At 43.4% G+C, this 20,243-nt stretch overlaps 1 protein-coding gene across 1 annotated transcript; it reads right to left on the minus strand.

Annotated features, from left to right (window-relative positions):
• Positions 1–2,062: 2,062 nt before the first annotated feature.
• On the minus strand, positions 2,063–14,547 carry Znf101 (zinc finger protein 101). Its single transcript, XM_021664220.2, has 5 exons — positions 14,430–14,547; positions 8,276–8,629; positions 5,277–5,403; positions 4,921–4,981; positions 2,063–3,662 (listed from the first exon to the last, which is right to left on the minus strand). The coding sequence occupies exons 2-5, from the start codon at positions 8,312–8,314 to the stop codon at positions 2,597–2,599; spliced, it is 1,293 nt and encodes a 430-aa protein (XP_021519895.1). The 5' UTR covers positions 8,315–8,629; positions 14,430–14,547; the 3' UTR covers positions 2,063–2,596.
• Between the last annotated feature and the right edge of the window lie 5,696 nt (positions 14,548–20,243).

Raw genomic sequence — 20,243 nt, forward strand, 5'->3', positions numbered from 1 at the left:
TTCATGACAATCCAGCCAAACCAACAGTTAGAGATGAGTCTATACATAATCTCACAGCTGGCTGTTTTTCCAAGCACAATGTACACTCACATATACTACCTTTAGTTCTGCCCACTGTGAAGTTTTCTCTTCAGGACATTCCTTCAGAGGTGCAAGAAAGACACCATAATGTTGCAGCTGTCTACTTCTGAGCAGCGCTTGTATAATGTGCAGAACCATCTACAAACCAGGACCGAGCTGTAAAGGGAATCTTTTATGCACTACATGAAAGCATCACCTCTCTATACATAGCTAATGGCCTGTTAGCTGAGGCAGGAAATAGAAAGTGGGAGTTCCAGCAGAGAGGGATGAATTCTGGGATAGGGTTAGAGGGAGATTCACCCCAGACTCTGAGAAACATGAACACATGAACTGTGGAGAGGTAACCAGCCATGTGGCATACATAAAGTAGAATAAATGAGTAAAATAAGTTATAAGCTAGTCAGGGAATACGTCAAAGCTTATGGCCTAGGCATTTATTCGCAAATAATAGTCTCATTGTCGGTATTTTGGGAACTGGGGCATGGGTGGAAAAGCCCAGTTATAAATGGTGCTCAACCTGGGAAAAGCTGAAAAGTTAACAGACTTGGTATAATAGTAGGAAAGTTCTTAAGGAGAGAGTTAGAGATTAAAAAGAAAAATATTTTCTGTGTTAAAAAATGGAAAATACAATGATACAATGCATCTACATTCCATATACTTTTGTTCTACTTATCAGCATACAAATAATTATTTTTTCAGTAAAGATGACATTATATATCCTGGTTAAGAGAGACCAGGATAAAGCTGACCTGGATAAGAAAACCATCAAACAACAGAACAAAAATTAGACAATCCTTTGAATTCTGAAGAATTTTCAGATGAATATAATCTAAAGCCTATGGAGCTACCTTGTGACAAGACTGCAGAATGGCAGACCATTGAGATGCTAGATAAAGAGGCTTTATCCCTTTTCTTTACAACCAACCAATCATAAAGAACACCCACCAACATGCTACCCCTCCCCATCCCCGCCCATTGAGGCCATCAGGGCATGCTTGGGGATCAAAATCAATACCGCAAGAGTAGGAATCACAGGCATATTGAATGCTTCATGTCTTCAGAAGAGAGCTCAGGCACAAATGCACTCCACTTTCATTCCATTATTACAAGTTTATAACAATCACCTCTCATTCTTCAAGATCCATTTCAGAAAGAATAGGGAGAACCACCCCCACCTACATCTTGCAAGCCTTTGGCTGTGTCAATAATATAATATGTATGGAGTAAAGGGTCCAGGGCTCAAAAGCAGAAGGGGCATGGCACCGCTCACTATTGCTAGGCTCTCACTAGCAAAGCTGTTGCTGTATGACTCAGAAAACCCAAGTCTTCAGGACTACACAGATCACAATGTGTGCCTTACCTCCGAGGTCTTGGTGCAGCTTGAGTCTGCATCAGCATTGTCTCATTTGGCATTTTCTTTAGAAAACGTCTTTGCAATTTCCTTAGACCACGTGGAATTAACTCCTTCTGGGAAGAGTGGAAATGCCAACACTGATAGCATGGTGTAGGAATAGGAAGTAATCTATTTGTTACTTTGAGTTGGGTACTTTGGCCCAGAAATAAGGAAACACAGCATTTATTGGACTCAGTGGACCAAAAAAACGAAAACAGAAAAGAAAAAGGTACACTGATGACTCTGGTAGTACATACCTTTAATCTCGGCCAAAGCAAATGGATCTCTGTTGAGTTCAAAACCAACCTGTTCTACACTGTGAATCCCAGGCCAGGGATACATAGTAAGACCTTATTTAAAAAAAAAGGTGGGGGGGAGTATGGGAGGCATAAGAGGAGATGGAGTGAGGATAGGAGTTAACCAAAACACATTGTATACATTTACGAAATTCTCAAACAATAAATGGAATATTTTTAAAAGCCCTCAAACTAACTATAAACACCCTTCTGTTACCACCAGTGGGATTGGGGGCCAGGATGTGGTATACAGGTTATTTCAATGAAATGAGTAAGACACACAATAGCATACTCAGAGTATATATAGATTTATTCAACTTGAGAGTAACAGCATAGAATACATTCGCAGAGTAGGAGTGGACTCAAGCATGTGTCTCAAAAAATGTTTTCAATCTATGGGTTTTCATTAGAAATAGAGTCATTTAAAGGGCAGACCTATCTTCTAGTGATTATTAGGGAATGACTTACTGTTTGCTGGAAGAGTTTCTATAACCTCAAGATGGTCCACCAGCGTCCAAGTGCTCGCCTTTCTTGGTTGTAGGGCTCTAGAGTTAAATACTATGGCTCACAGTCCCTCTTTTCTGCATTCCTTCTCCCTGAGACACATGACCTCCACCAATTTTTATGGGAGCTGCAGAGCAGGAGATATCATCTTTGGTAACTGCTGCCAGGTGGTGGGGTTCTACAGTTCCTGTGACCCCTGAAGGCTATAGACTACATTAGGTTCATCACTACTTTGAGTTCTTACATGTGTTTTCTGTGACTAGGGATAAGCATTTTATCACATTGTTCAAATATATAAGGTCTGGTGCTGGTGTAAGTTTTCTCATGCATTTGAAGGAAACAGGGATAATGGAATTAGATACTGTTGACATTTATAGGGGTTTTCCACAGCATGAACGGACTGGTGTCTCTTAAAGGAGCTCTGCCGGCTGAAGGACCTGCCGCACCGGACACATTGATACGGTTTCTCCCCAGTGTGTCTTCTTTCATGTAATCGAAGGTACGAGTGATGTCTAAAGGCTTTACCACATTCTTTACATTCATAGGGTTTCTCTCCTGTGTGGCTTCTTTCATGAAACTGAAGATAACTCTGACGTGTAAAGGCTTTTCCACAGTGTTTACATTCATAGGGTTTTTCTCCTGTATGAGTTCTTTCATGTAATCGTATGGAAGAATTATATCTAAAAGTTTTACCACATAGTTTACACTCATAAGGCTTTTCACCAGTGTGAGTTCTTTCGTGCATTTGAAGTAAAGAGGGATAAATAAAGGACTTACCACACTGTTTACAATTATAGAATGATTCTCCATGCATTATCTTATGTCTATGATAGGTACTCTGAGATTTGAAAACTATATCACACTGTTTGCATTCATAATGTTTTTCTCCAGTATGAACTTTTTCATGTAATCGTAGGTGAGTAAGTCTGCTAAAAGCTGTACCACAGTTTTTACATTCAAAAGGTTTTTCTCCAGTATGAATTCTTTCATGTGACTGAAGGGCATTGAGACATCTAAAGGCCTTACTACACTGTTGACACTTATATGGTCTTTCTTCAATATGAATTTTCTGATGTCTCTGAAGAGAATTGAAAGAACTCAAAGTCTTACCACACTGGTTACATTCATAACATTTTCTTACAGGTTTCCTTTCTTCACACTCCTTGTATTCATAGTTGTGATGTCCACTGTAGTCATAGCTGTGATGTCCATTGTAAGTTAGGTGATATAGTCCATAAGATTTTAAACATACTTCACACTCAGAAGGTCCATTCACAGTGTGAGTTCCCATGTATTCTTCAATATTTGTGACAAAATTAGAGTCCTGTGGCTTCTGCTCATATTCCTCGTGTTCATACTGTGTGTATTCAGGGTGAGATATGATGTGCCTATTAAAAGAGGAAAGACACATGAAAATTTCTCCATCCACAATGTTGCTCCCATTGAGATTGATATATGGATAAAGTTGTTACACCCTGACGACCTCCTTCAGTATCATCAAGTATCCATAAACTACTGTGAGAAATGACAAGCATATCAGTGACAGTTGTTTCAGCACTGTTTGAACAGCCTGCCACCCAAAACAAGCAAAATGTGTGCCTTTACAGGAAAAGTCTGAAAATAAGTGAACTGATGATTTTACAATGTGGTTTCCATAAAGCTATAATCAAAATGGTAACACTTATTAATGCAGGGTCCTAGAACTTGTTCCAAGTAAAAGACTAATATATATATATATAATATATATATATAATATATATATATGGTGAAGATTTTTCTACTGATAAATGATTTTCAAGTGAGACTTATTTGTTTTGTTAGTTTGTTGCTAATTTTCATGACACAGAGACTGAAGACTCAGTTATTAAGAAACTGGCTGTTCTTCTAGAGAATCCTGATTCAGTCCCCAGAATCAACACAGTGGGTTAACAACTGTGGGTAAATGGTAAGGAAAATTGACTCTCATACATTATCCTCTGATCTCCATACCCACACCATAGTCCACATGTGCCCACTCATATATATATATGAGTATATATATATATATATATGTGTGTGTGTATATATATATATATATACATACATATAAATTCAAGAAACAAACACATGGTTATATAAGTTTAAAACAACTGATTTAGTGTTTGGCAATTTTGAGGGTAGATTTGAGGGTCTTGTGCATGCAAATCCAGAGGATCTGATGCCCTCTTCTGGCTTCCAAGGGCACAGCATGCATATGGTACACAGACATACACAATATACCCAATAAAAATAAATAAATTTTGCCAGGCACACACCTTTAATCCCAGCACTTAGGAGGCAGAGGCAGGTAGATCTCTGTGAGTTCAAGGCCAGCCTCTCTACGGAGTGAGTTCTAGGACAGCCAAGTCTACACGGAGAAACCCTGGCTCAAAATAAATAAATAAATGTGAATCTCAAAACAAAATTTTTACAGCATACTAAAATTTCTTCAAAAAGCCAGGTGCAGTGCTGCACATCTGTGATCCCAGCACTCTGGGAGGCAGAGGCAGGCGGATCTCGGTGACTTTGAGGCCAGCCTGGTCTACAAAGTTGAGTCCAGGAGAGCCAATACTACACAGAGAAACCCTGTCTTAGGAAAAAAAAAATTTGTTTGCACTTGTAAATTACCTTATATTTATTTCAGGATCTTCATAATGGTCTTCAATTTTCTGATCTTCCCATTCATATCCTAAAACATAGTCATAGAAAATGTGTGATGAATTATTAGACTATACATTGTAACTACACCTAACTTCTTCAGCACAACAACCATCAATAACAAGAAATACTTGTTCTCTAATTTATAGAGTGAAGGTAAGATGACATTTTTTGCTCTTTTGTTTAGTTTTGTTTGAGATAGGATCTTTCTGTGTAGTCCTGACTGTCCTTGAGCTCACTATGTAAACCAGGATGGCCTAAAACTCCTGTAGACACTCTGGCCTCTGCCTCCTGAGTGCTGGGATTAAAGGTGTGGCTAGTCTTACCTATAGCAGTCAAGTTCCTGAAGGTTTCCAGCATCACATCTCCATAGAGACTCTTCTGAGAAGGATCCAGCAAATCCCACTCTTCCTGGGTAAAGTGCACAGCCAGATCCTCAAAGCTCACCAAACCCTAAAACATTCCATATTAGGATGTGAGAGAGTGGGTGAGAATGACACATCTGTGCACATCTGACAGTCTGTGGTTTCCACACTTCCATTCCATACACACAAGTTCAGTGAAAGCATGAAGAGATACTCTGCCATGTGACTGACCACTACACCAATTTAACTCAAATGGCAATGTTGGGGTTCTTTTGGGTTTTTTGTTTTGTTTTGTTTTTTTTCTCTTCTTTTATCCATCTCCTCTTGCCTGCAGCTGCCAGAACTTAAGCTTGTCAGTCCTGAGGATGTCCTTTAAATTCACAAAATTGTTCTTAAGCTTCCTTTTGAGACAGTTCTTAAATTAAAAAAAAAAAATTAATGTGCATGTGTGAGTGTTGAATGTATACATGTGTACCACATACATGTAGTACCCACAGAGGTCAGCACTGGATCTCTTGGAACTAGAATTACAATAGTTGTGAGCCACCACGTAAGTGCTGGGAACTGAACCTGCGTCCTCTGCACTTAACCACTGAACCATCTCTCCACCTCCTTAAATTCTTAGTAACAAGACTAAAAACCCTAAGGGGGACCTGAATTTCCCATGTGCAAATATGGCAGAATTCGCCAAAATTTCTAGTAATGTTTCTTGTTGGTATGAAGCACACAGTTTTTTAATGATTTTTATTGTTTATACAGTACTTTGCATGTGTGCCTGCATGCTAGAAGAGGACACTAGATCTCATTATAGATGGTACTAAGCCACCATTTGAAGGACACAGTTTTAAGTGATTATTATTCTATTTCCTTCAATGATTAAAAAAAAAAACACACAACAAAACAAAAACAGAAAAGCATTTTTTGCAGCAGTGAACATCAACTCTAAAATAGAGAATGATCAGGGCTGGAGAGATGGCTGAGCAGTTAAGAGCACTTGCTGCTCTTCCAGAGGACCAGGGTTCTGAGCACCCACATGGCAGTTCACAACTGTCTGTAATTCCAGTTCCAGGGCATCTGAATCCTCACACAGACATACATGCAGGCAAAACACCAATGCAATGAATTTTTTTTTTTTTTTTTAATTTTCTGAGACAGAGTTCCTCTATATAGCCTTGACTATCCTGGACTCACTTTGTAGATCAGGCTGGCCTTGAACTCAGAGAGATCTGCCTGCCTCTGCCTCCCCAAGTGCTGGGATTATAAACATTCACCACCACACCCAGCTATAAATTTTTAAAATTAAGAAAGTTGAACACAGAAAGGACCAAGCACTGCAGGAATCGAGCAAGCAGTTGATAGAGAAACAGAAGACGAAGAGGAAACAGCAGTTTGTGTACTCTGAGGAGAGGCAGAACCGGAGACAAGAGGCAGCTGCTGTTTTTGCTCCATGGGAAATGGTGAATTACACTGTGCATTGATAGAGCCAGTAACAAACCCAAGTTCCAGTGGACCTATACCTTCTTCAAGAAAATCAACCACTGGTGAGTTGCTGTGTCTCCCAGAGCTGCACCCCAGCCCAGGAAGAAAAGCAGTATCTGCAGAGTGGAGACCCAGCACTGCCTCATGACTCTAGTTAGTTGCGGCAGTTCAATCATGAGACTGGATGACTCTATGTTAAATTACAGTTTGGCTGTGCTGTGTTTAACTTTGGCCAGGGATTTATTTCCTTCAGGCTCTTTGGGATGGACAAGCATTTAACCATCCTACCTAGCAAAAGATGTCATTCCTGACACAGTGTATGCAGGCACCACAGCAATGAGCAAGTATGTGAGAGAAAGATGGGGGAGAAAGAGAAGCAGAACTAAAAACACAAGGGTGGTGAGAAACAGCCTGATCAGAGTAGCCTGCTCTGCCACCTGAGGCCATGGTGAAGTCCCAGCCCATGCTACTGCCAAGGGCCATGTCTGGGTCTGTGCCCCTGCAGCAACAGGGGTCCGTGTCGATGTCCAAAGGTCATGTGGACGGCCCTTTCTGGACTGCTGCCTGCAGCCATGCAGATGTCCGAGGGTTGAGCAGAACTGGCCCAGCCTGTCACCAGCTGCAGCACTCAGAAAAGTGGACCCCCTCCTCCATTCCATGCCTGGGCAGCACTGTAGGGCTGGCCCCAACAATATGAGTGCAGGGGAGCTGGCCCTATCCCTAACTGTCCATGCGATGGCATGGGCTTAGAAGAGCTGGTCCCACCCCTTGCCTGGGCAATATGGGATAACTGGCTCTACACCTTGCCTGGAGAGCACAGTAGAACTGACTCTGGGCGTTGAATGTGAACATGAGCCAGACCCTAGGGCATGAGGATGGGAAAGCTGGCAAGCAAACCAACTCAGCTTATAACCTGGGCCCAGCTCCATGACACTGAGTTAGCGCACTCTATCAACTACCTTATCTATGAACTGCTGGATTGTGTGAAGGAGCCACTCCTGCAGAACTAAAGCTATAGGATCTCCATGAAATGGGGCAACAACAGGATCTCTAAGAGGAGTCCTGGTGAGGATCCAGTATTGAAAGTGTGGCAGTGGGCAGAGACCTCAAACCAGGCCATTCACTGCAACGAGCATTTCCAAGTGAAGCTATTTGGACAAAGGGGTATACTGTGTGACACATTGTGATAAGCTATTGCTTCCACGGTGAGACTGTTTTGGTTCAGTTTTGATTTCTTTTCTTCAGTGGGGGGAGGTTGCACGGTCAGAGGCAGATATGGAGGAATGGGGAGATGAGTAGAATTGGATTGCATGATATGAAATTCACAAAAAAATTCAATAAAAGAATAAAAGTTTTAAAAACTTTTAAAATACACAAATTAGAGAAGGGCGATTTTAAATCAGAGTTCTCTTGAGTATAAAACTAAAAGAACAAATAACAAGGGAAATTTAATAAGTTACCTTATCTAATTTACAGCTTACCTGATCTGGCCTGGATAGTCCAACAATGGACGTCTCCATGGTGGAGAGGCTCCGTTGATTCAGGTTGGAACTTCAATCTGGTGCCAAAGGCCTGAAAGACACCTGGACCGCTTCTTCAGTGGTCTTCAGTCCACACTGGAAGACCAAAGCTGGCTTCAACGTCGGTGAAGGATGGCGGCAGCAGCAGCATCAACAGGACAGACGCACTCACTTGCGGGAAGTGAAGGCAGGCAGGGAAGCAACACTGCTTCTTCTGTGGCCTTCTCTGCACTGAGGCCACCTCTCAAAGGGCCACCCGCTCTAGGACACGCTCTTCTTGCCTCAGTGGAGCTTGCCTGAACTTTCCTGGCAGACCTGCAGAGACAGGCCTCTCAGTTGATTGCAGAGCCAGTCAAGTCAACAGGGAAGATCACAACCAACCGTCACCTGAGCAAGCAGCCACGTTCGGACCTGCGCTCCCACTGAGCACGGGTTCCTGCCCAGCTTCCGGGTCTGTCTGTCTCCGCCCACAGGCTCCTCTCACACTAGTCTAACCTCTGACTAAATGTGTCTCAGGCTCCACCTTGGCCATCCTCCCCTATCACACTACCGGCCAAATTCACACACACACACACACACACACACACACACACACACACACGACTGAGAAGGGCACTCTGAGGCCCAAGCTCACTGAAGCCACATATGGTGAAAATTTCCAATCTGATGTTCAAAGTGGTCAGCTCTGTTTTTATTGTCCTCAGCTTTTCCACCAATCCTTTACCTGCATCACCGGGAATATGAATCTTTCTCTCTGAAGGCCAATGACTAGGCTCTAGCTTTATCTTTCTATTATCCATGTTCTCACGTGTCACATAGCTCTTGTCATATAGCTCAGTGTTTCATTCATAAAGACTATACAATGTATCAATGAAAAGAAAACCAAATAATATAGCCATAAAAATCAAGAAGGGCTGGAGAGATGGCTCAGAAGTTAAGAGCACTGGATGCTCTTCCAGAGGTCCTGAGTTCAATTCCCAGCATCCACATGGTGGCTTACAATCATCTATGATGAGATTTGGTGCCCTCTTCTGGTGTACAGGGAAACACATAGGCAGACATTGTAAAATAAATAAATAAATAAATCTTGAAAAAAAGAAAAAATCAAGAAGTAAAATGACACATGGAAAACCTGAAAATTAAATAAAAAATAAAGAAGGAAGGAAGGAAGAAAGGCAGGAAGAAAGGAAGGAAGGAAGGAATTTACTTCAAGCTGAGTGCAGGGATGCACACCTTTAATCCTATCACTCAGGAAACAGGCAAGAGATTCTCTTGAGTTCAAGCCTATCCTGGTCTACAGAGTAAGTTTAAGAGACCCTGTCTTAAAAAATGCAAAGACAGATTTACACCAATCTGGTACAATGTGTCTCAGAAAAGCAAATACTGAATTTAAACTATGAGGCCATCATCCTACCACAAAAACAAATTAGGTGCGTGTACACATAAAAAGTATATGTATACCACATTTTCACTATCCATTGATCATTGATGAACATCTAGGCAGTTATTTTCTAGATATTTTGAATACAGCAATGGTGAACATGGTTGAGCAAGTCTCTCTGTAGGATGATATAGAGTCCTGTGAGTTTATGCCCAGGAATGTTATAGTGGGATGTGGTGGCTTGAATAAGAATGGCCTCCAAAGGCGCATATATTTGAATGCTTAGTCATCAAAGAATAGCACTACTTGAAATGGATTAGGAGGTCTGTATTTGTTGGAGAAAATGTGTCAATGTGGGTAGGCTTTTAAGTTTCAAAAGCCCGAGATTGGCCCAGTGCCTCTCTCTTCCTACAGATCTGGATGTAGAAATCTCAGCTACTTCTCCAGCACCAAGTCTCATGTGTGGCATCATGCTCCTTGCCATGACAATAATGGGCTAAACCTCTGAAACTGTAAGCAAGTCCCAATTAAATGCTGAGTTCATGGTCATGTGTCTCTTCACAGCAATAAAACAGTGACTAAGACACTGGGTCATATGTAAGTTAAAAAAAAAACTGTTAGAAGAATAATCCAGTGCTCTCTGATTGAGTTTGAGATCTGTTTCACAAGAAGGAATTCATACCTGGTACTGCAAACCTACCCAAGAACCCATAGATAAGGTCTTAGCCTCTAGAGTGAACTTACTGTTCAGAAAACTGTTCTGGAGCCAGGTTACTTTCTAACTATCTATGTTCATACCCATAAACAAATGCTACTCCTAAACTTAATCAGAGAAGCCTCCTTTTACAATGAATGTCAGTGAACACAGGATGTAAGGTTGTTCAAAGTGCTGACAGTAAGTGATGGCTAAGACTCAACCCGAAATAAGACATTCTTTAAATTGTATTTTTAATTTTGCTTTTGAGATTTTATTTTTTATTTTATGTGTGTGACTGTTATGCCTTCATATATTTCTGTGCATGTTCATACAGTGCAAGGAGGCCAAAAGAGGAATTGAGGTTACAAAGGGCTGTAAGCTTTCATGTAGGTGCCGGAACTGAACGATGGTCTTTTGGAAGATCAGCCAGTGCTCTTAACGTCTGAGTCATTTCTCCAGCCCTGACTAGGACATTTATACCACTACCTCTTAGGGATCACAGCAGAGAAGGGGGCAAAAAATATATATAAGAGCAGGAGAGGAGAAGGAGAAGGGCTGAAAACTGCTGACTGCTGGCATAGCAGAGCCAAGGCTGTCATGGCTTCATAGCAGTTGTGATCACTTCCAATGGAACTCAAAAAAACAGTACCTATCAACAGTCAATAACAGGTCAGGAAGGGGCCTACTCTTCCTTGAATTACTGAACACTGACATATTTGAGGGAGAAATAACTGTCTTTAGTTGTGGTCCCACTGAGGTGCCCAAGAAGGTCCCATGAATAGTTTCAAACTCATAGATAATCCTGGTTAATTCAGTGGGTTCCAATACAAAATTTAACAAAGGAGACATAAGTGACTGAAAAGAAATTGTAGGGATAAGATGGGACTGGGATGTGAGGGAGGTTGGAAGGTATGAGCCACAGCATGAATTTTATACACTTATGAAATTGTTAAAGAAGAAACTTATTAAAAGTTATTTTAAAAGTCTTAGAAAAAAGTATTATGACTTATATTTGCTATTCCAACACTCTGGAGGTAGCAAAAGAGTCAGGAATTCAAGGCCATCCTTACCTACACAGACGAGTAATAATAATAATAATAATAAACTAAATCAAATAAAAAATTACATAACCAACTAACTGGAAATTAAGATAGGTATGCAAATCCAATTAAAACTTCAAAATGCAGGCGTAGATGAAGCTCAGTGGCAGAGCACACAGTACCAGAGTTCAAGTCCCAACATGTGCCCCCACTAAAACAGTTAAAAAAAAAATCAATGTAATCTATCATTAGCAAGTAAACAACAAAAATCATATGACCTCGGGCTGAAAAAAACAGCTCCGCAGTTAAAACCACTGCCTGTTCTTCCAGAAGACCCAGGTTCAAGTCCCAGCACCAAGGTAGCTCACAACCATCTGTAACTCCAGTTCCATGGGATCCAACACCATAGGCACCAACATTTATCTGATACCCAGATAAATGCAGGCAACAACTCATAGAAATAAAATATAAAAGTGCTTTTAAATCATGATCATATAAATATTTGGGGGGAATAAAACTGTGTATCAACAAAAGGGGAAGGGAGCTTTTTCAGAAAAAATAAAAAACTGTTTTTGCCCAAAGAAACTATCAAAAACCAAAAATTCAAGAAACTAATGAGATACTAGGATAAACAATTCTATCCTATTCCTGTAGTTGGCAATAAACAATAGGATATGAAAATAAAAACAATATCCTGCTTGTATACCAGTAAAGATAAATGACAACAGAAAGAAATACACACAAATGTAACAAAGAATTACAGACATGCTGGGTGTATTGTTGCACAAACTTGGAAGGCAGAAGGGAAGATTACTGTGAGTTTGAGACTAGTCTGTTCTACAAAGTTCCAGGGTTCCAGGTTAGACAGGTCACAGAGTTAGACCTTGTCTCAAAAGAAAAGAAAAGGGGTAGGGGAAGCCTACAGACATTAACTACAAATTTCTTTTTCTAATTATGTATTTTACATGTATGGGTGTTCTGCTCCCACCACATTCATGCCTGGTGCCCATGAAGGCCAGAAGAGGCTTCAGATCCCCTCAGACTGGAGTTATAGCTGGGTGTACGCCACCATGTCCTCCCTGGAAATTGAACTCCAGCCCTCTAGAACAGCAGCAGTGGTCTTAACCATTAAGCCATCTCTCCAGCCTCAAACGACAAATGATTAATGAAAACAATGAACTTGATAAAGGGAATGTTTGTACTGGAGAGATGGCTCAGAGGTTAAGAGCACTAGCTGAGTTCAATTTCCCAGCAACCACTTGGTGGCTCACAACCATCTATAATGAGATCTGGGTCTGGGGCCCTCTTCTGGCCTGCAGGTGTCCATGCAGACAGAACACTGTACACATAATAAATCATTTTTAAAATAAATAAATAAAAGGAATGTTATTGCAGAATCCTGGATGTGAAGTGCTGAAGGGCACAGTGGGCTGTGTCCTGTCCTACCTACTCCACATTGTGAAAAACAGTGGCTTTCCAGGAAACTGCTTTTGACTCCACTTTGAGAGAACAGGACAACTACAGCCCCTCAGTAGAATCACAAACAATATTATCTGTCACCCAAATGACGAACTGAAAAATGGTTTATTCCTAGGAACAGAAAAGGAGCCACCGGATAAGTTTAAGCATGAGTTGAGACTAGAGGAACAGATGAGTGTATTAAAATGCTATCAGGAAAACCAGGCCCAAGAACTTGCCAGACTAGGAAAGGGTATAACTCCTTTCTGGCCTCATAAAGAGACACCTAGCACTAGGATGGCTGGTGCCAAACTAACCTAAAACTAACCTATTACCAACAACCTATTACCAAGTCAAGAGAGGACAAGCAGGGAACTCCTGTCCATGAGGTTTCAAATCAACCAGGCCCAATGTTTGCTGGCTTATTCATTCTATAAGTCAAATATGTGCATAAATATACTGTGTGCTGTGCGATATGAAAACTAGTATTAACAATTAATACTGGGATAAAAGTATTATTAGCCTTGTCCCAATTACCAAAGTAGGTAAAAGTATCTAGCAAGTTGCTGCCATCAAAACCATGGAACCTTTCTAATTTATTGTTATTCAGAAATATTCTGAGCAGGATAGTGGTGGCACACGCCTTTAAACCTAGCACTTGGGAGGCAAAAGCAGACTGATCTCTGAGTTCCAGAACAGCCTGGTCTACAGAGTGAGTTCTGGGACAGCCAGAGCTACAGAGAGATCCTGTCTCAGGGAGGAAAAAAAAAAACAAAAACATTCTGACGCTGAGAATACAATGTGTCCACCTATATTTCTAGCAGAGCATGCTCATAATAGGAAATCTCAATGTCAGTTCTCAATTTAAGTTCAACATACTTCCAAAAAACAAAAACGGGACACGGATTATAACGGGTGTGTGGAAAGCCAGAATGGTGAACGACATACAGAAGAACCAACTGCAACTCGTCTTGCCTTTTAAAAGACTTCTCATCAAACGTCAGTACTCAAAACAATGCACGGGGGGGAGGGGGGAGTAACAAACCCACAAACACAAAAACAAAAATGAAGACAAAAATATTCTCAACGGATGTCTGACAGAAAAACAGAATAAATTCAATGGAAAACGTCATCTTTTCCAGAGCTGCTTCTGAACACCTTCGTAGAGACACTCACTGGACAGACTTCCCAAATGTCACAAAATTACCCCAAAGTGCAAAGACCAGGACTTCTCCGAGGCAGCACAAAGAGCCCCGCCAGCCTCGGTCCGGCCAGCAGCCGGCCGGCGCGCCGCCGAGAGCAGGAGCTGCGCGCCGGGCAGGGCCGAGCCGGGCCGGGCCGCGACATCACCGGGCGCCGACTTCCTCCCGCTCGGCGCGGACGGGCGCGGGCGGACGGAAGTCCCCACAGGCCGCGGGCCGGGGCCCGGCTCGGAGGCAGAACCCCGGCCGCGCGCTCCTCGCCCCGGGGCGGCCCCCGCGGCGGCCCCGGCCCCGCCGGCGGCTCCCTCCCGAGTGGGGACAGCGGCCCCGCGCTCACCGTGGCGCGGCTCCGAGCTCGCGCGCTCCTCGCAGCTCGCGGCAGCGGCGGCCACCTCAGCCTTCCTCAACCTTGGGGAAGAACCCTTAGCTAGCATGGCGGCCTGAGAGAACCCGCCCCCATCCGCCAGACGCTCCTGATTGGACAACCTGCTGGAGGCCCTGATTGGCCAGAGCTGCTGTGCGAGGGCTGAGTGGCAGGAGCGACTGCTCTTGCCGCTACGCGGGCCAGGACCCTGGCCAGTGAAAATAGTTGACCTTATAAAGCCGATTGTAACTCTGAGATACCCAGGCACCGGGCCTCTGAAAGAAACAAAGTATTGTTCGGTGTCCACAGCTCAGGAAGGCACTTTGCCTCAGCTTCTCCAGAACATTTTTGTTACGGTCTATGCTGTATAATGCACCAAAGCCTCAAACTCATAATCCTGCTTCAGACTGAGCCTACATGCCTAGTGAAACAGCCATTAGTGAACTTGTAACTTTCTGGTATTTCCTCTGGTTCTCTCCTTCACATGTAAAAATGGAGAGAAAAAAATGAGAGTATGTGTTTGAGGGGCTTGGAGAAATGCCTCAGTGTTTAAGAGTACTGCCTGCTCTTCCAGGGGACCCAAGTTCCGTTCACAGCATCCACACAGAGGCTCACGACCTTCTGTGACTCCAGTTGCAAGGAATCCAGTGCCTTCTGGCCTGCATGGGCACCAGACACACATGTGGTGTGCAAACGTGGGCAAATCACCAATATACATAAAATAATAGTGTGTAACTGAACAGCTGAGAGGCTGGGACTGAGGGGTGGAGGTTGAAGAGGATTGCTGTAAAAGGCTGGACGAGGCATGGAGAGTGCAGGGTGAAGCCACTGCAGCTATGGTCACCTGTGCATGAGCAAACCAGCCGGACCAGCCAGCATTTCAACAAGCAGTAGTAACTGGACTGGGGGAGAAAATTAAAATGACAGTACACGAGCAGAGAGAGGGACAGATGGGGCGCCTGGAGGGTGTGGGAGGGGAGTTGGAAGAAGATACAACAAGATACATTGAAAGTCTGGATAAATCACCCTGATAACACTGTAACCCCTTTCTTAGCCTAATAACTTTGGAGCGGGAGAGCCCAAAGGCAGAAGTGGGAAATATTAGTTTCTAGACCAATGGATGTCACTTGTATCTCCTTATAGACAATCTCTGCCCTTTGTAATCAAAATGTCTAGGCTATCAGAGATTGAAGTAATAGCAAAATTTTTTTATAAAGAGTTATTAATGGTGACGGTAAGCTGACCATTCCCAACTGCACCAGTTGATCCTGATGGCTGAAGAAAAGTACCATCTAGTGGACATCAATTCAGATGAGAGGTAGCCTTTCAGAGGCCCTTTACACCTCTCTCCATGCTATCCTGCCCTCCTTAGTGGTCATTCTGTATTTTTAAAGATATATTTTGAAAATATAATGTGTTTTTTTATGTATGGGCATGAGCCCATGCATGTGTGTATGTGTGTGTGTGTGTGTGTGTGTGTGTATGCACACGTACACGCACGGATCATGTTTTGGAATTTGGAAGAGCTTAGAATGTCATCATAGAGAAGCCTACAGTGCTGGAAGCAGAGTGGAGCAGGCAGCTCCCGCTGGGATTTAACAGAGAGAATGCACAGGCAGAGTGGGTGTGAGCTTTATAACCAAGGAGGTTTCACGAAGAAACAGGTCTCGAAACGGCTTAGGAAAGGCCACGTCCTCCTAACCCTGTACCTCCGCCCGTCTGGAGCCACATTTGCCCGTACACAAATGTCTTCCTACTTTTTTTTGATAAAGTGTTCTACAATAGCAAAAGGGTCCTACTTCCCTGCTGACAGAGGGCCCTGATGTGTGCAAATGGTTCCTCAGGAAGAATAGTGGCCTGTGTGGTGGTTTACATGATCAAAGCCTACACCTGATAATCAGGTTTTCAAAGTCAAAATGAAACTAAAGAACTAAAACTTTACTAAACCAATTAAGGGTGTAATGAATTCTTTTGACTTTGAAAATCCCACCATACTTTGTTTCGGCACCAAAAGTCTTTTCCCAGACATAAGTCTGCTCTTGTTCAGCCAGCTAGAGGACTCATATCCTGAACTGGCTTAATAAAACATTTCAGTTCTTTTACCAAAAATTGGAACATTCTGGGGGAAAACATCTTGCCACATTGTGCCTGCGCTGTGAGGATTTGAGTGGGGCTGGATTTGCAAAGCGCTGCACCTGTTTGTTTGGTGGAAGAATTTCCAGGGCAGGATGGAGCTCTGTGTCATCCTCACTGCTCACTGCTCTAGTCAATTTACATAGTGAGAGAAGAGCACCAGATGGGGCAGAACGGCATGCAACATGTACTACGTGAGGGATGAGTCTAAGGTTGTAGGCAAGGCAGCTGCCAAGATGGCAGCTGTGATCCCCAGGGAGGACAGCAGCTGTGATCCCCAGGGAGGACAGCAGCTGTGATCCCCAGGGAGGCTGGCCCCATAAAAACAGAAACCTAGTTTTCTGCCTTAGGACAATAGGAAGGTACCCTGAACACCAGACCTCACCCAGTAACAACCTTCAAAAATATGAGTTCTCAAGAAAGGACAGCCTCAACAGAAAGTGAAATTGTAAAAGTTGAACGTGATGGCTAGGTTCTATCTCAAGCTGTCCTCAGAACTTGACAATATCATCCCCATAGTCCTGGGCTTGTAGTCATGCAAAATATCAGAGCAGTAGTGTCTTGCACCATGGTTCCAGAGAGCTCCTTAGGTCAGGCCATGAGATCCACAATTGGGCTCCCTAAAGGGAGGCCTTAAGAGCCACTGAGTGAAGTTTGGACGGTGATATCCAGCTTTCAGCGATGACCTCATGATGATGGAGATACAGGGACTGTGTAATGCCTGCTGAGGAAAGAGAGACCTGGAGTGAATCTGCCCGAAAGAGAAGCTGTGCGACCTGGGCAGCAGACTTGGGTGGAAGTAGGGCCCACAGCATTAGCTTACAAATGAGTCCCAGACACAGGACTGGAGCTGTCTGACTTTATGTTTGGTTGGTTTTTGTTTGTTTTTGAGAGGTTGGGGCTTGAAGTTTTTTGTTTGTTTGTTTTTTGTACACTTGTTTTTTTGGCTTTTCGAGACAGGGTTTCTCTGTGTGGCCCTAACTGTCCTAGAACTCCCTCTGCAGACCAGGCTGGCCTTGAACTCACAGAGATCTGCCTGCCTTTGCCTCCTTAGTGCTGGTATTAAAGACATGCACTACCACCACTCTTGACTACCACCAGGCTCTTGTTTTGACACAGAGTTTCTTTATGTAGCCCTGGCTGTCCTGAACTCACTCTATACAACAGACTAGCCTTCAACTCAGCGATCCACCTGCCTCTGCCTCCCCAGCGCTGGGATTAAAGGCATGAGCCACCGCTGCCGCCGCCGCCACCACCACCACCAGGGTTTGATTCTTGATTCAGTCCTGTCTTTCCCTCCCATGCTCTTGTCTCTTCATTTGGAATGTGTCTGTGTACTATGTGACACTCAAGTGTGTCATTTGCTTCAGTACTACAGGGGTTGGAGAGTTGGCGGTTAAGAGTACCCACATGGAGGTTCACAACCATCCGTATCTTCAATCCCGGGGTGACCAGCAGAACCGCATGTAGTGCACCTACATGCACACAGGCAAACAGTCACACACATAAAGGAAAAGAAAGCGACATAAAAAATAAAAAGAGATTGCATTGAGTCTCAGAAGAAACATTAAATTTTTGGACAGTGTTTCGGTTGTCGACTATGGGACCCTTGATGTTTGAATAAGTGCACTTTGAATTATGGGATGGCCATGACCCTAAGGGGGTCAGGCTCATGAGTTTGGACACTTGGTCTTCAGATGAGAGAAGGTCGAGGAGTGAAATCTAGCTGGAAGACTGATGTTCCTAAGGCCAAGCCTTGGACTGTCTAAGCCAAGCCCTCATTCTTGTCCTCTTTCTGCTCCCTGAGACACACCGTGGCCAGCTTCCGCATCCTGCCACTGCTCATCCCACGGGATGGTGGCGCGAATCCAGATATGTCCTGGGGAGTGGAAGCCCATGTAAGGGAGCCCGTACGGAGCCCAGGCCCAGCCACTCCGGCTGTGGCATCCCTGGCCCTTGGGAGGAGTGACAGAACTGGCGGACATGCATTACCCTGTGGCACCAGTTACCAGTGTTTCTCAACACGTGGGGCCTGGCCTTCAGAGACCATCGGGAAACACAAATAGTTACATCATGTCTCATAACAGTAAAATTACAGTTATGAAGTAGTAACAAGAATAATTTTATGGTTGGGGTCACCACAACATGAAGAACGTATTAAAGGGTCACAGCATTAGGAAGGCTGAGAACCACTGAGTTAGACCTTCCATGGAAATATATAACCATGTGAACTCCCCCCCCCAATTATTTTTTTCCAGAGTCTCTCTATGTAGCCCTGGCTGTCTGGGACTCTGTAGCTGAGGTTGGTCTCAGACTCAGAGATCCTCCTGCCTCTGCCTCTGCAGAGTACTGGTATTAAAGAATGCACCATCACCACCTGGCAAGCCCCCCCAAATTTCTACCTATTATGAAAATTTTGCTTTATCATAGTCCTTCCTAGTTGTCCCAGAGAGGGATGTGACGCCACAAACAGCCTCACTAAATGCTTTGTTCAGCTGTGTTTATAGAATGTAGGATTTCTGTCATCCAGAACTCCAAATTTCCTACTTCCCTGTTATAGATCGGTTTTATAAGGCCAATATCACACTCTAGTTTCTCATAATAAAGACTGCAGTCCTCTGTACCAAGTTTCTGTTATGGTTACTTTTTTTTTCATTGTTGTGAAAAAATAACTGACAAAAGCAATTTACAAAAGGAGGGGTTTAATTTGGCTCCAATCTTTTGTGGTGAGGCAAGCTGGTTTGAGGGGCTGTGCCCCGTGCTAGCATGAGGGGGAAGGCGGCTCTCACATGTCCCTTTCAGTCGGGAAGCAGCAAGCTACAGCTCAGCCTACTTTCTCCTTTCAGGTAAGTCTGGGGCTTCTCTCTGTGTACATTGCCAGCTCCCTGCCAATAAACCTTGCTGCCTCTGTTAGTCCTCTCCAGAAGGGTTCTTCCACGCAGTTCCTTCACCAGAACTGCCGGCCACACCAACCTCCTGTTTTCCGTTAATCTTTAACCTGATTATTGACCCAGAAGTGACTTGGAACCCTAGACTTCTCAGCTTCTCTCACCAATGTGGTCTCACTGAATGCTTCTTCTTGTTGTTCTTGTTCTTCTTCTTCTACTTTCTTCTCCTTCCAATGGAAGTGGTTTACAAAGGTGACTTCAACATACTCTCAACAAAAGAAATAAGGAAATATTTGTCTTCCATATAGTAAAGAAATGTTGACTATTGGGTGCCAGCAATTTCAACACCACATGACTTAGTCTGAGCTGGTCTAAGGAATGTAATGAGTAAGGACCAGTGGTCCACAATCTTCCTAACACTGTGACCCTCTAACACAGTTCTGCATGTTGTGGTGACCCCCAACCATAATTTTTTGTTGTTGTTGCTACTTTATAAACTGTAATTCCGTTACTGGTATGAGTCATGATGTAAACCGTATGGATGCTCTTAGAGTTCATCAGTTACAGATAAGCAGTAGCTGCTGGAAACTTCTCTTCTGCAGCAGTGGCAGGTTGGAGAGTCGTAAGTGGTCTATTGTGATGTAACTGAAACCACACAAGAAGAAAGGAAAGCATCAACTTCCCACTTATTCATTAGATACGGCTTTGTTTCTAAACAAGTGGGATGGAAGTTTGAGAAGGTAACAGACCTGGCCTTTAGGGAACA

Source organism: Meriones unguiculatus, chromosome 4 (assembly GCF_030254825.1).
Source record: "Meriones unguiculatus strain TT.TT164.6M chromosome 4, Bangor_MerUng_6.1, whole genome shotgun sequence".
NCBI classification, from domain to species: domain Eukaryota; kingdom Metazoa; phylum Chordata; class Mammalia; order Rodentia; family Muridae; genus Meriones; species Meriones unguiculatus.

Excerpts from the sequence above, each read along its gene's own strand:
- Znf101 (XM_021664220.2), bottom strand. The coding sequence starts at position 8,314 with ATGGAGACGTCCATTGTTGGACTATCCAGGCCAGATCAG. Across the intron at positions 5,404-8,275 it reads GACTATCCAGGCCAGATCAG|GGTTTGGTGAGCTTTGAGGA; the intron begins GTAAGCTGTAAA and ends GGAATGTTTTAG. Across the intron at positions 4,982-5,276 it reads CAGGAACTTGACTGCTATAG|GATATGAATGGGAAGATCAG; the intron begins GTAAGACTAGCC and ends ACTATGTTTTAG.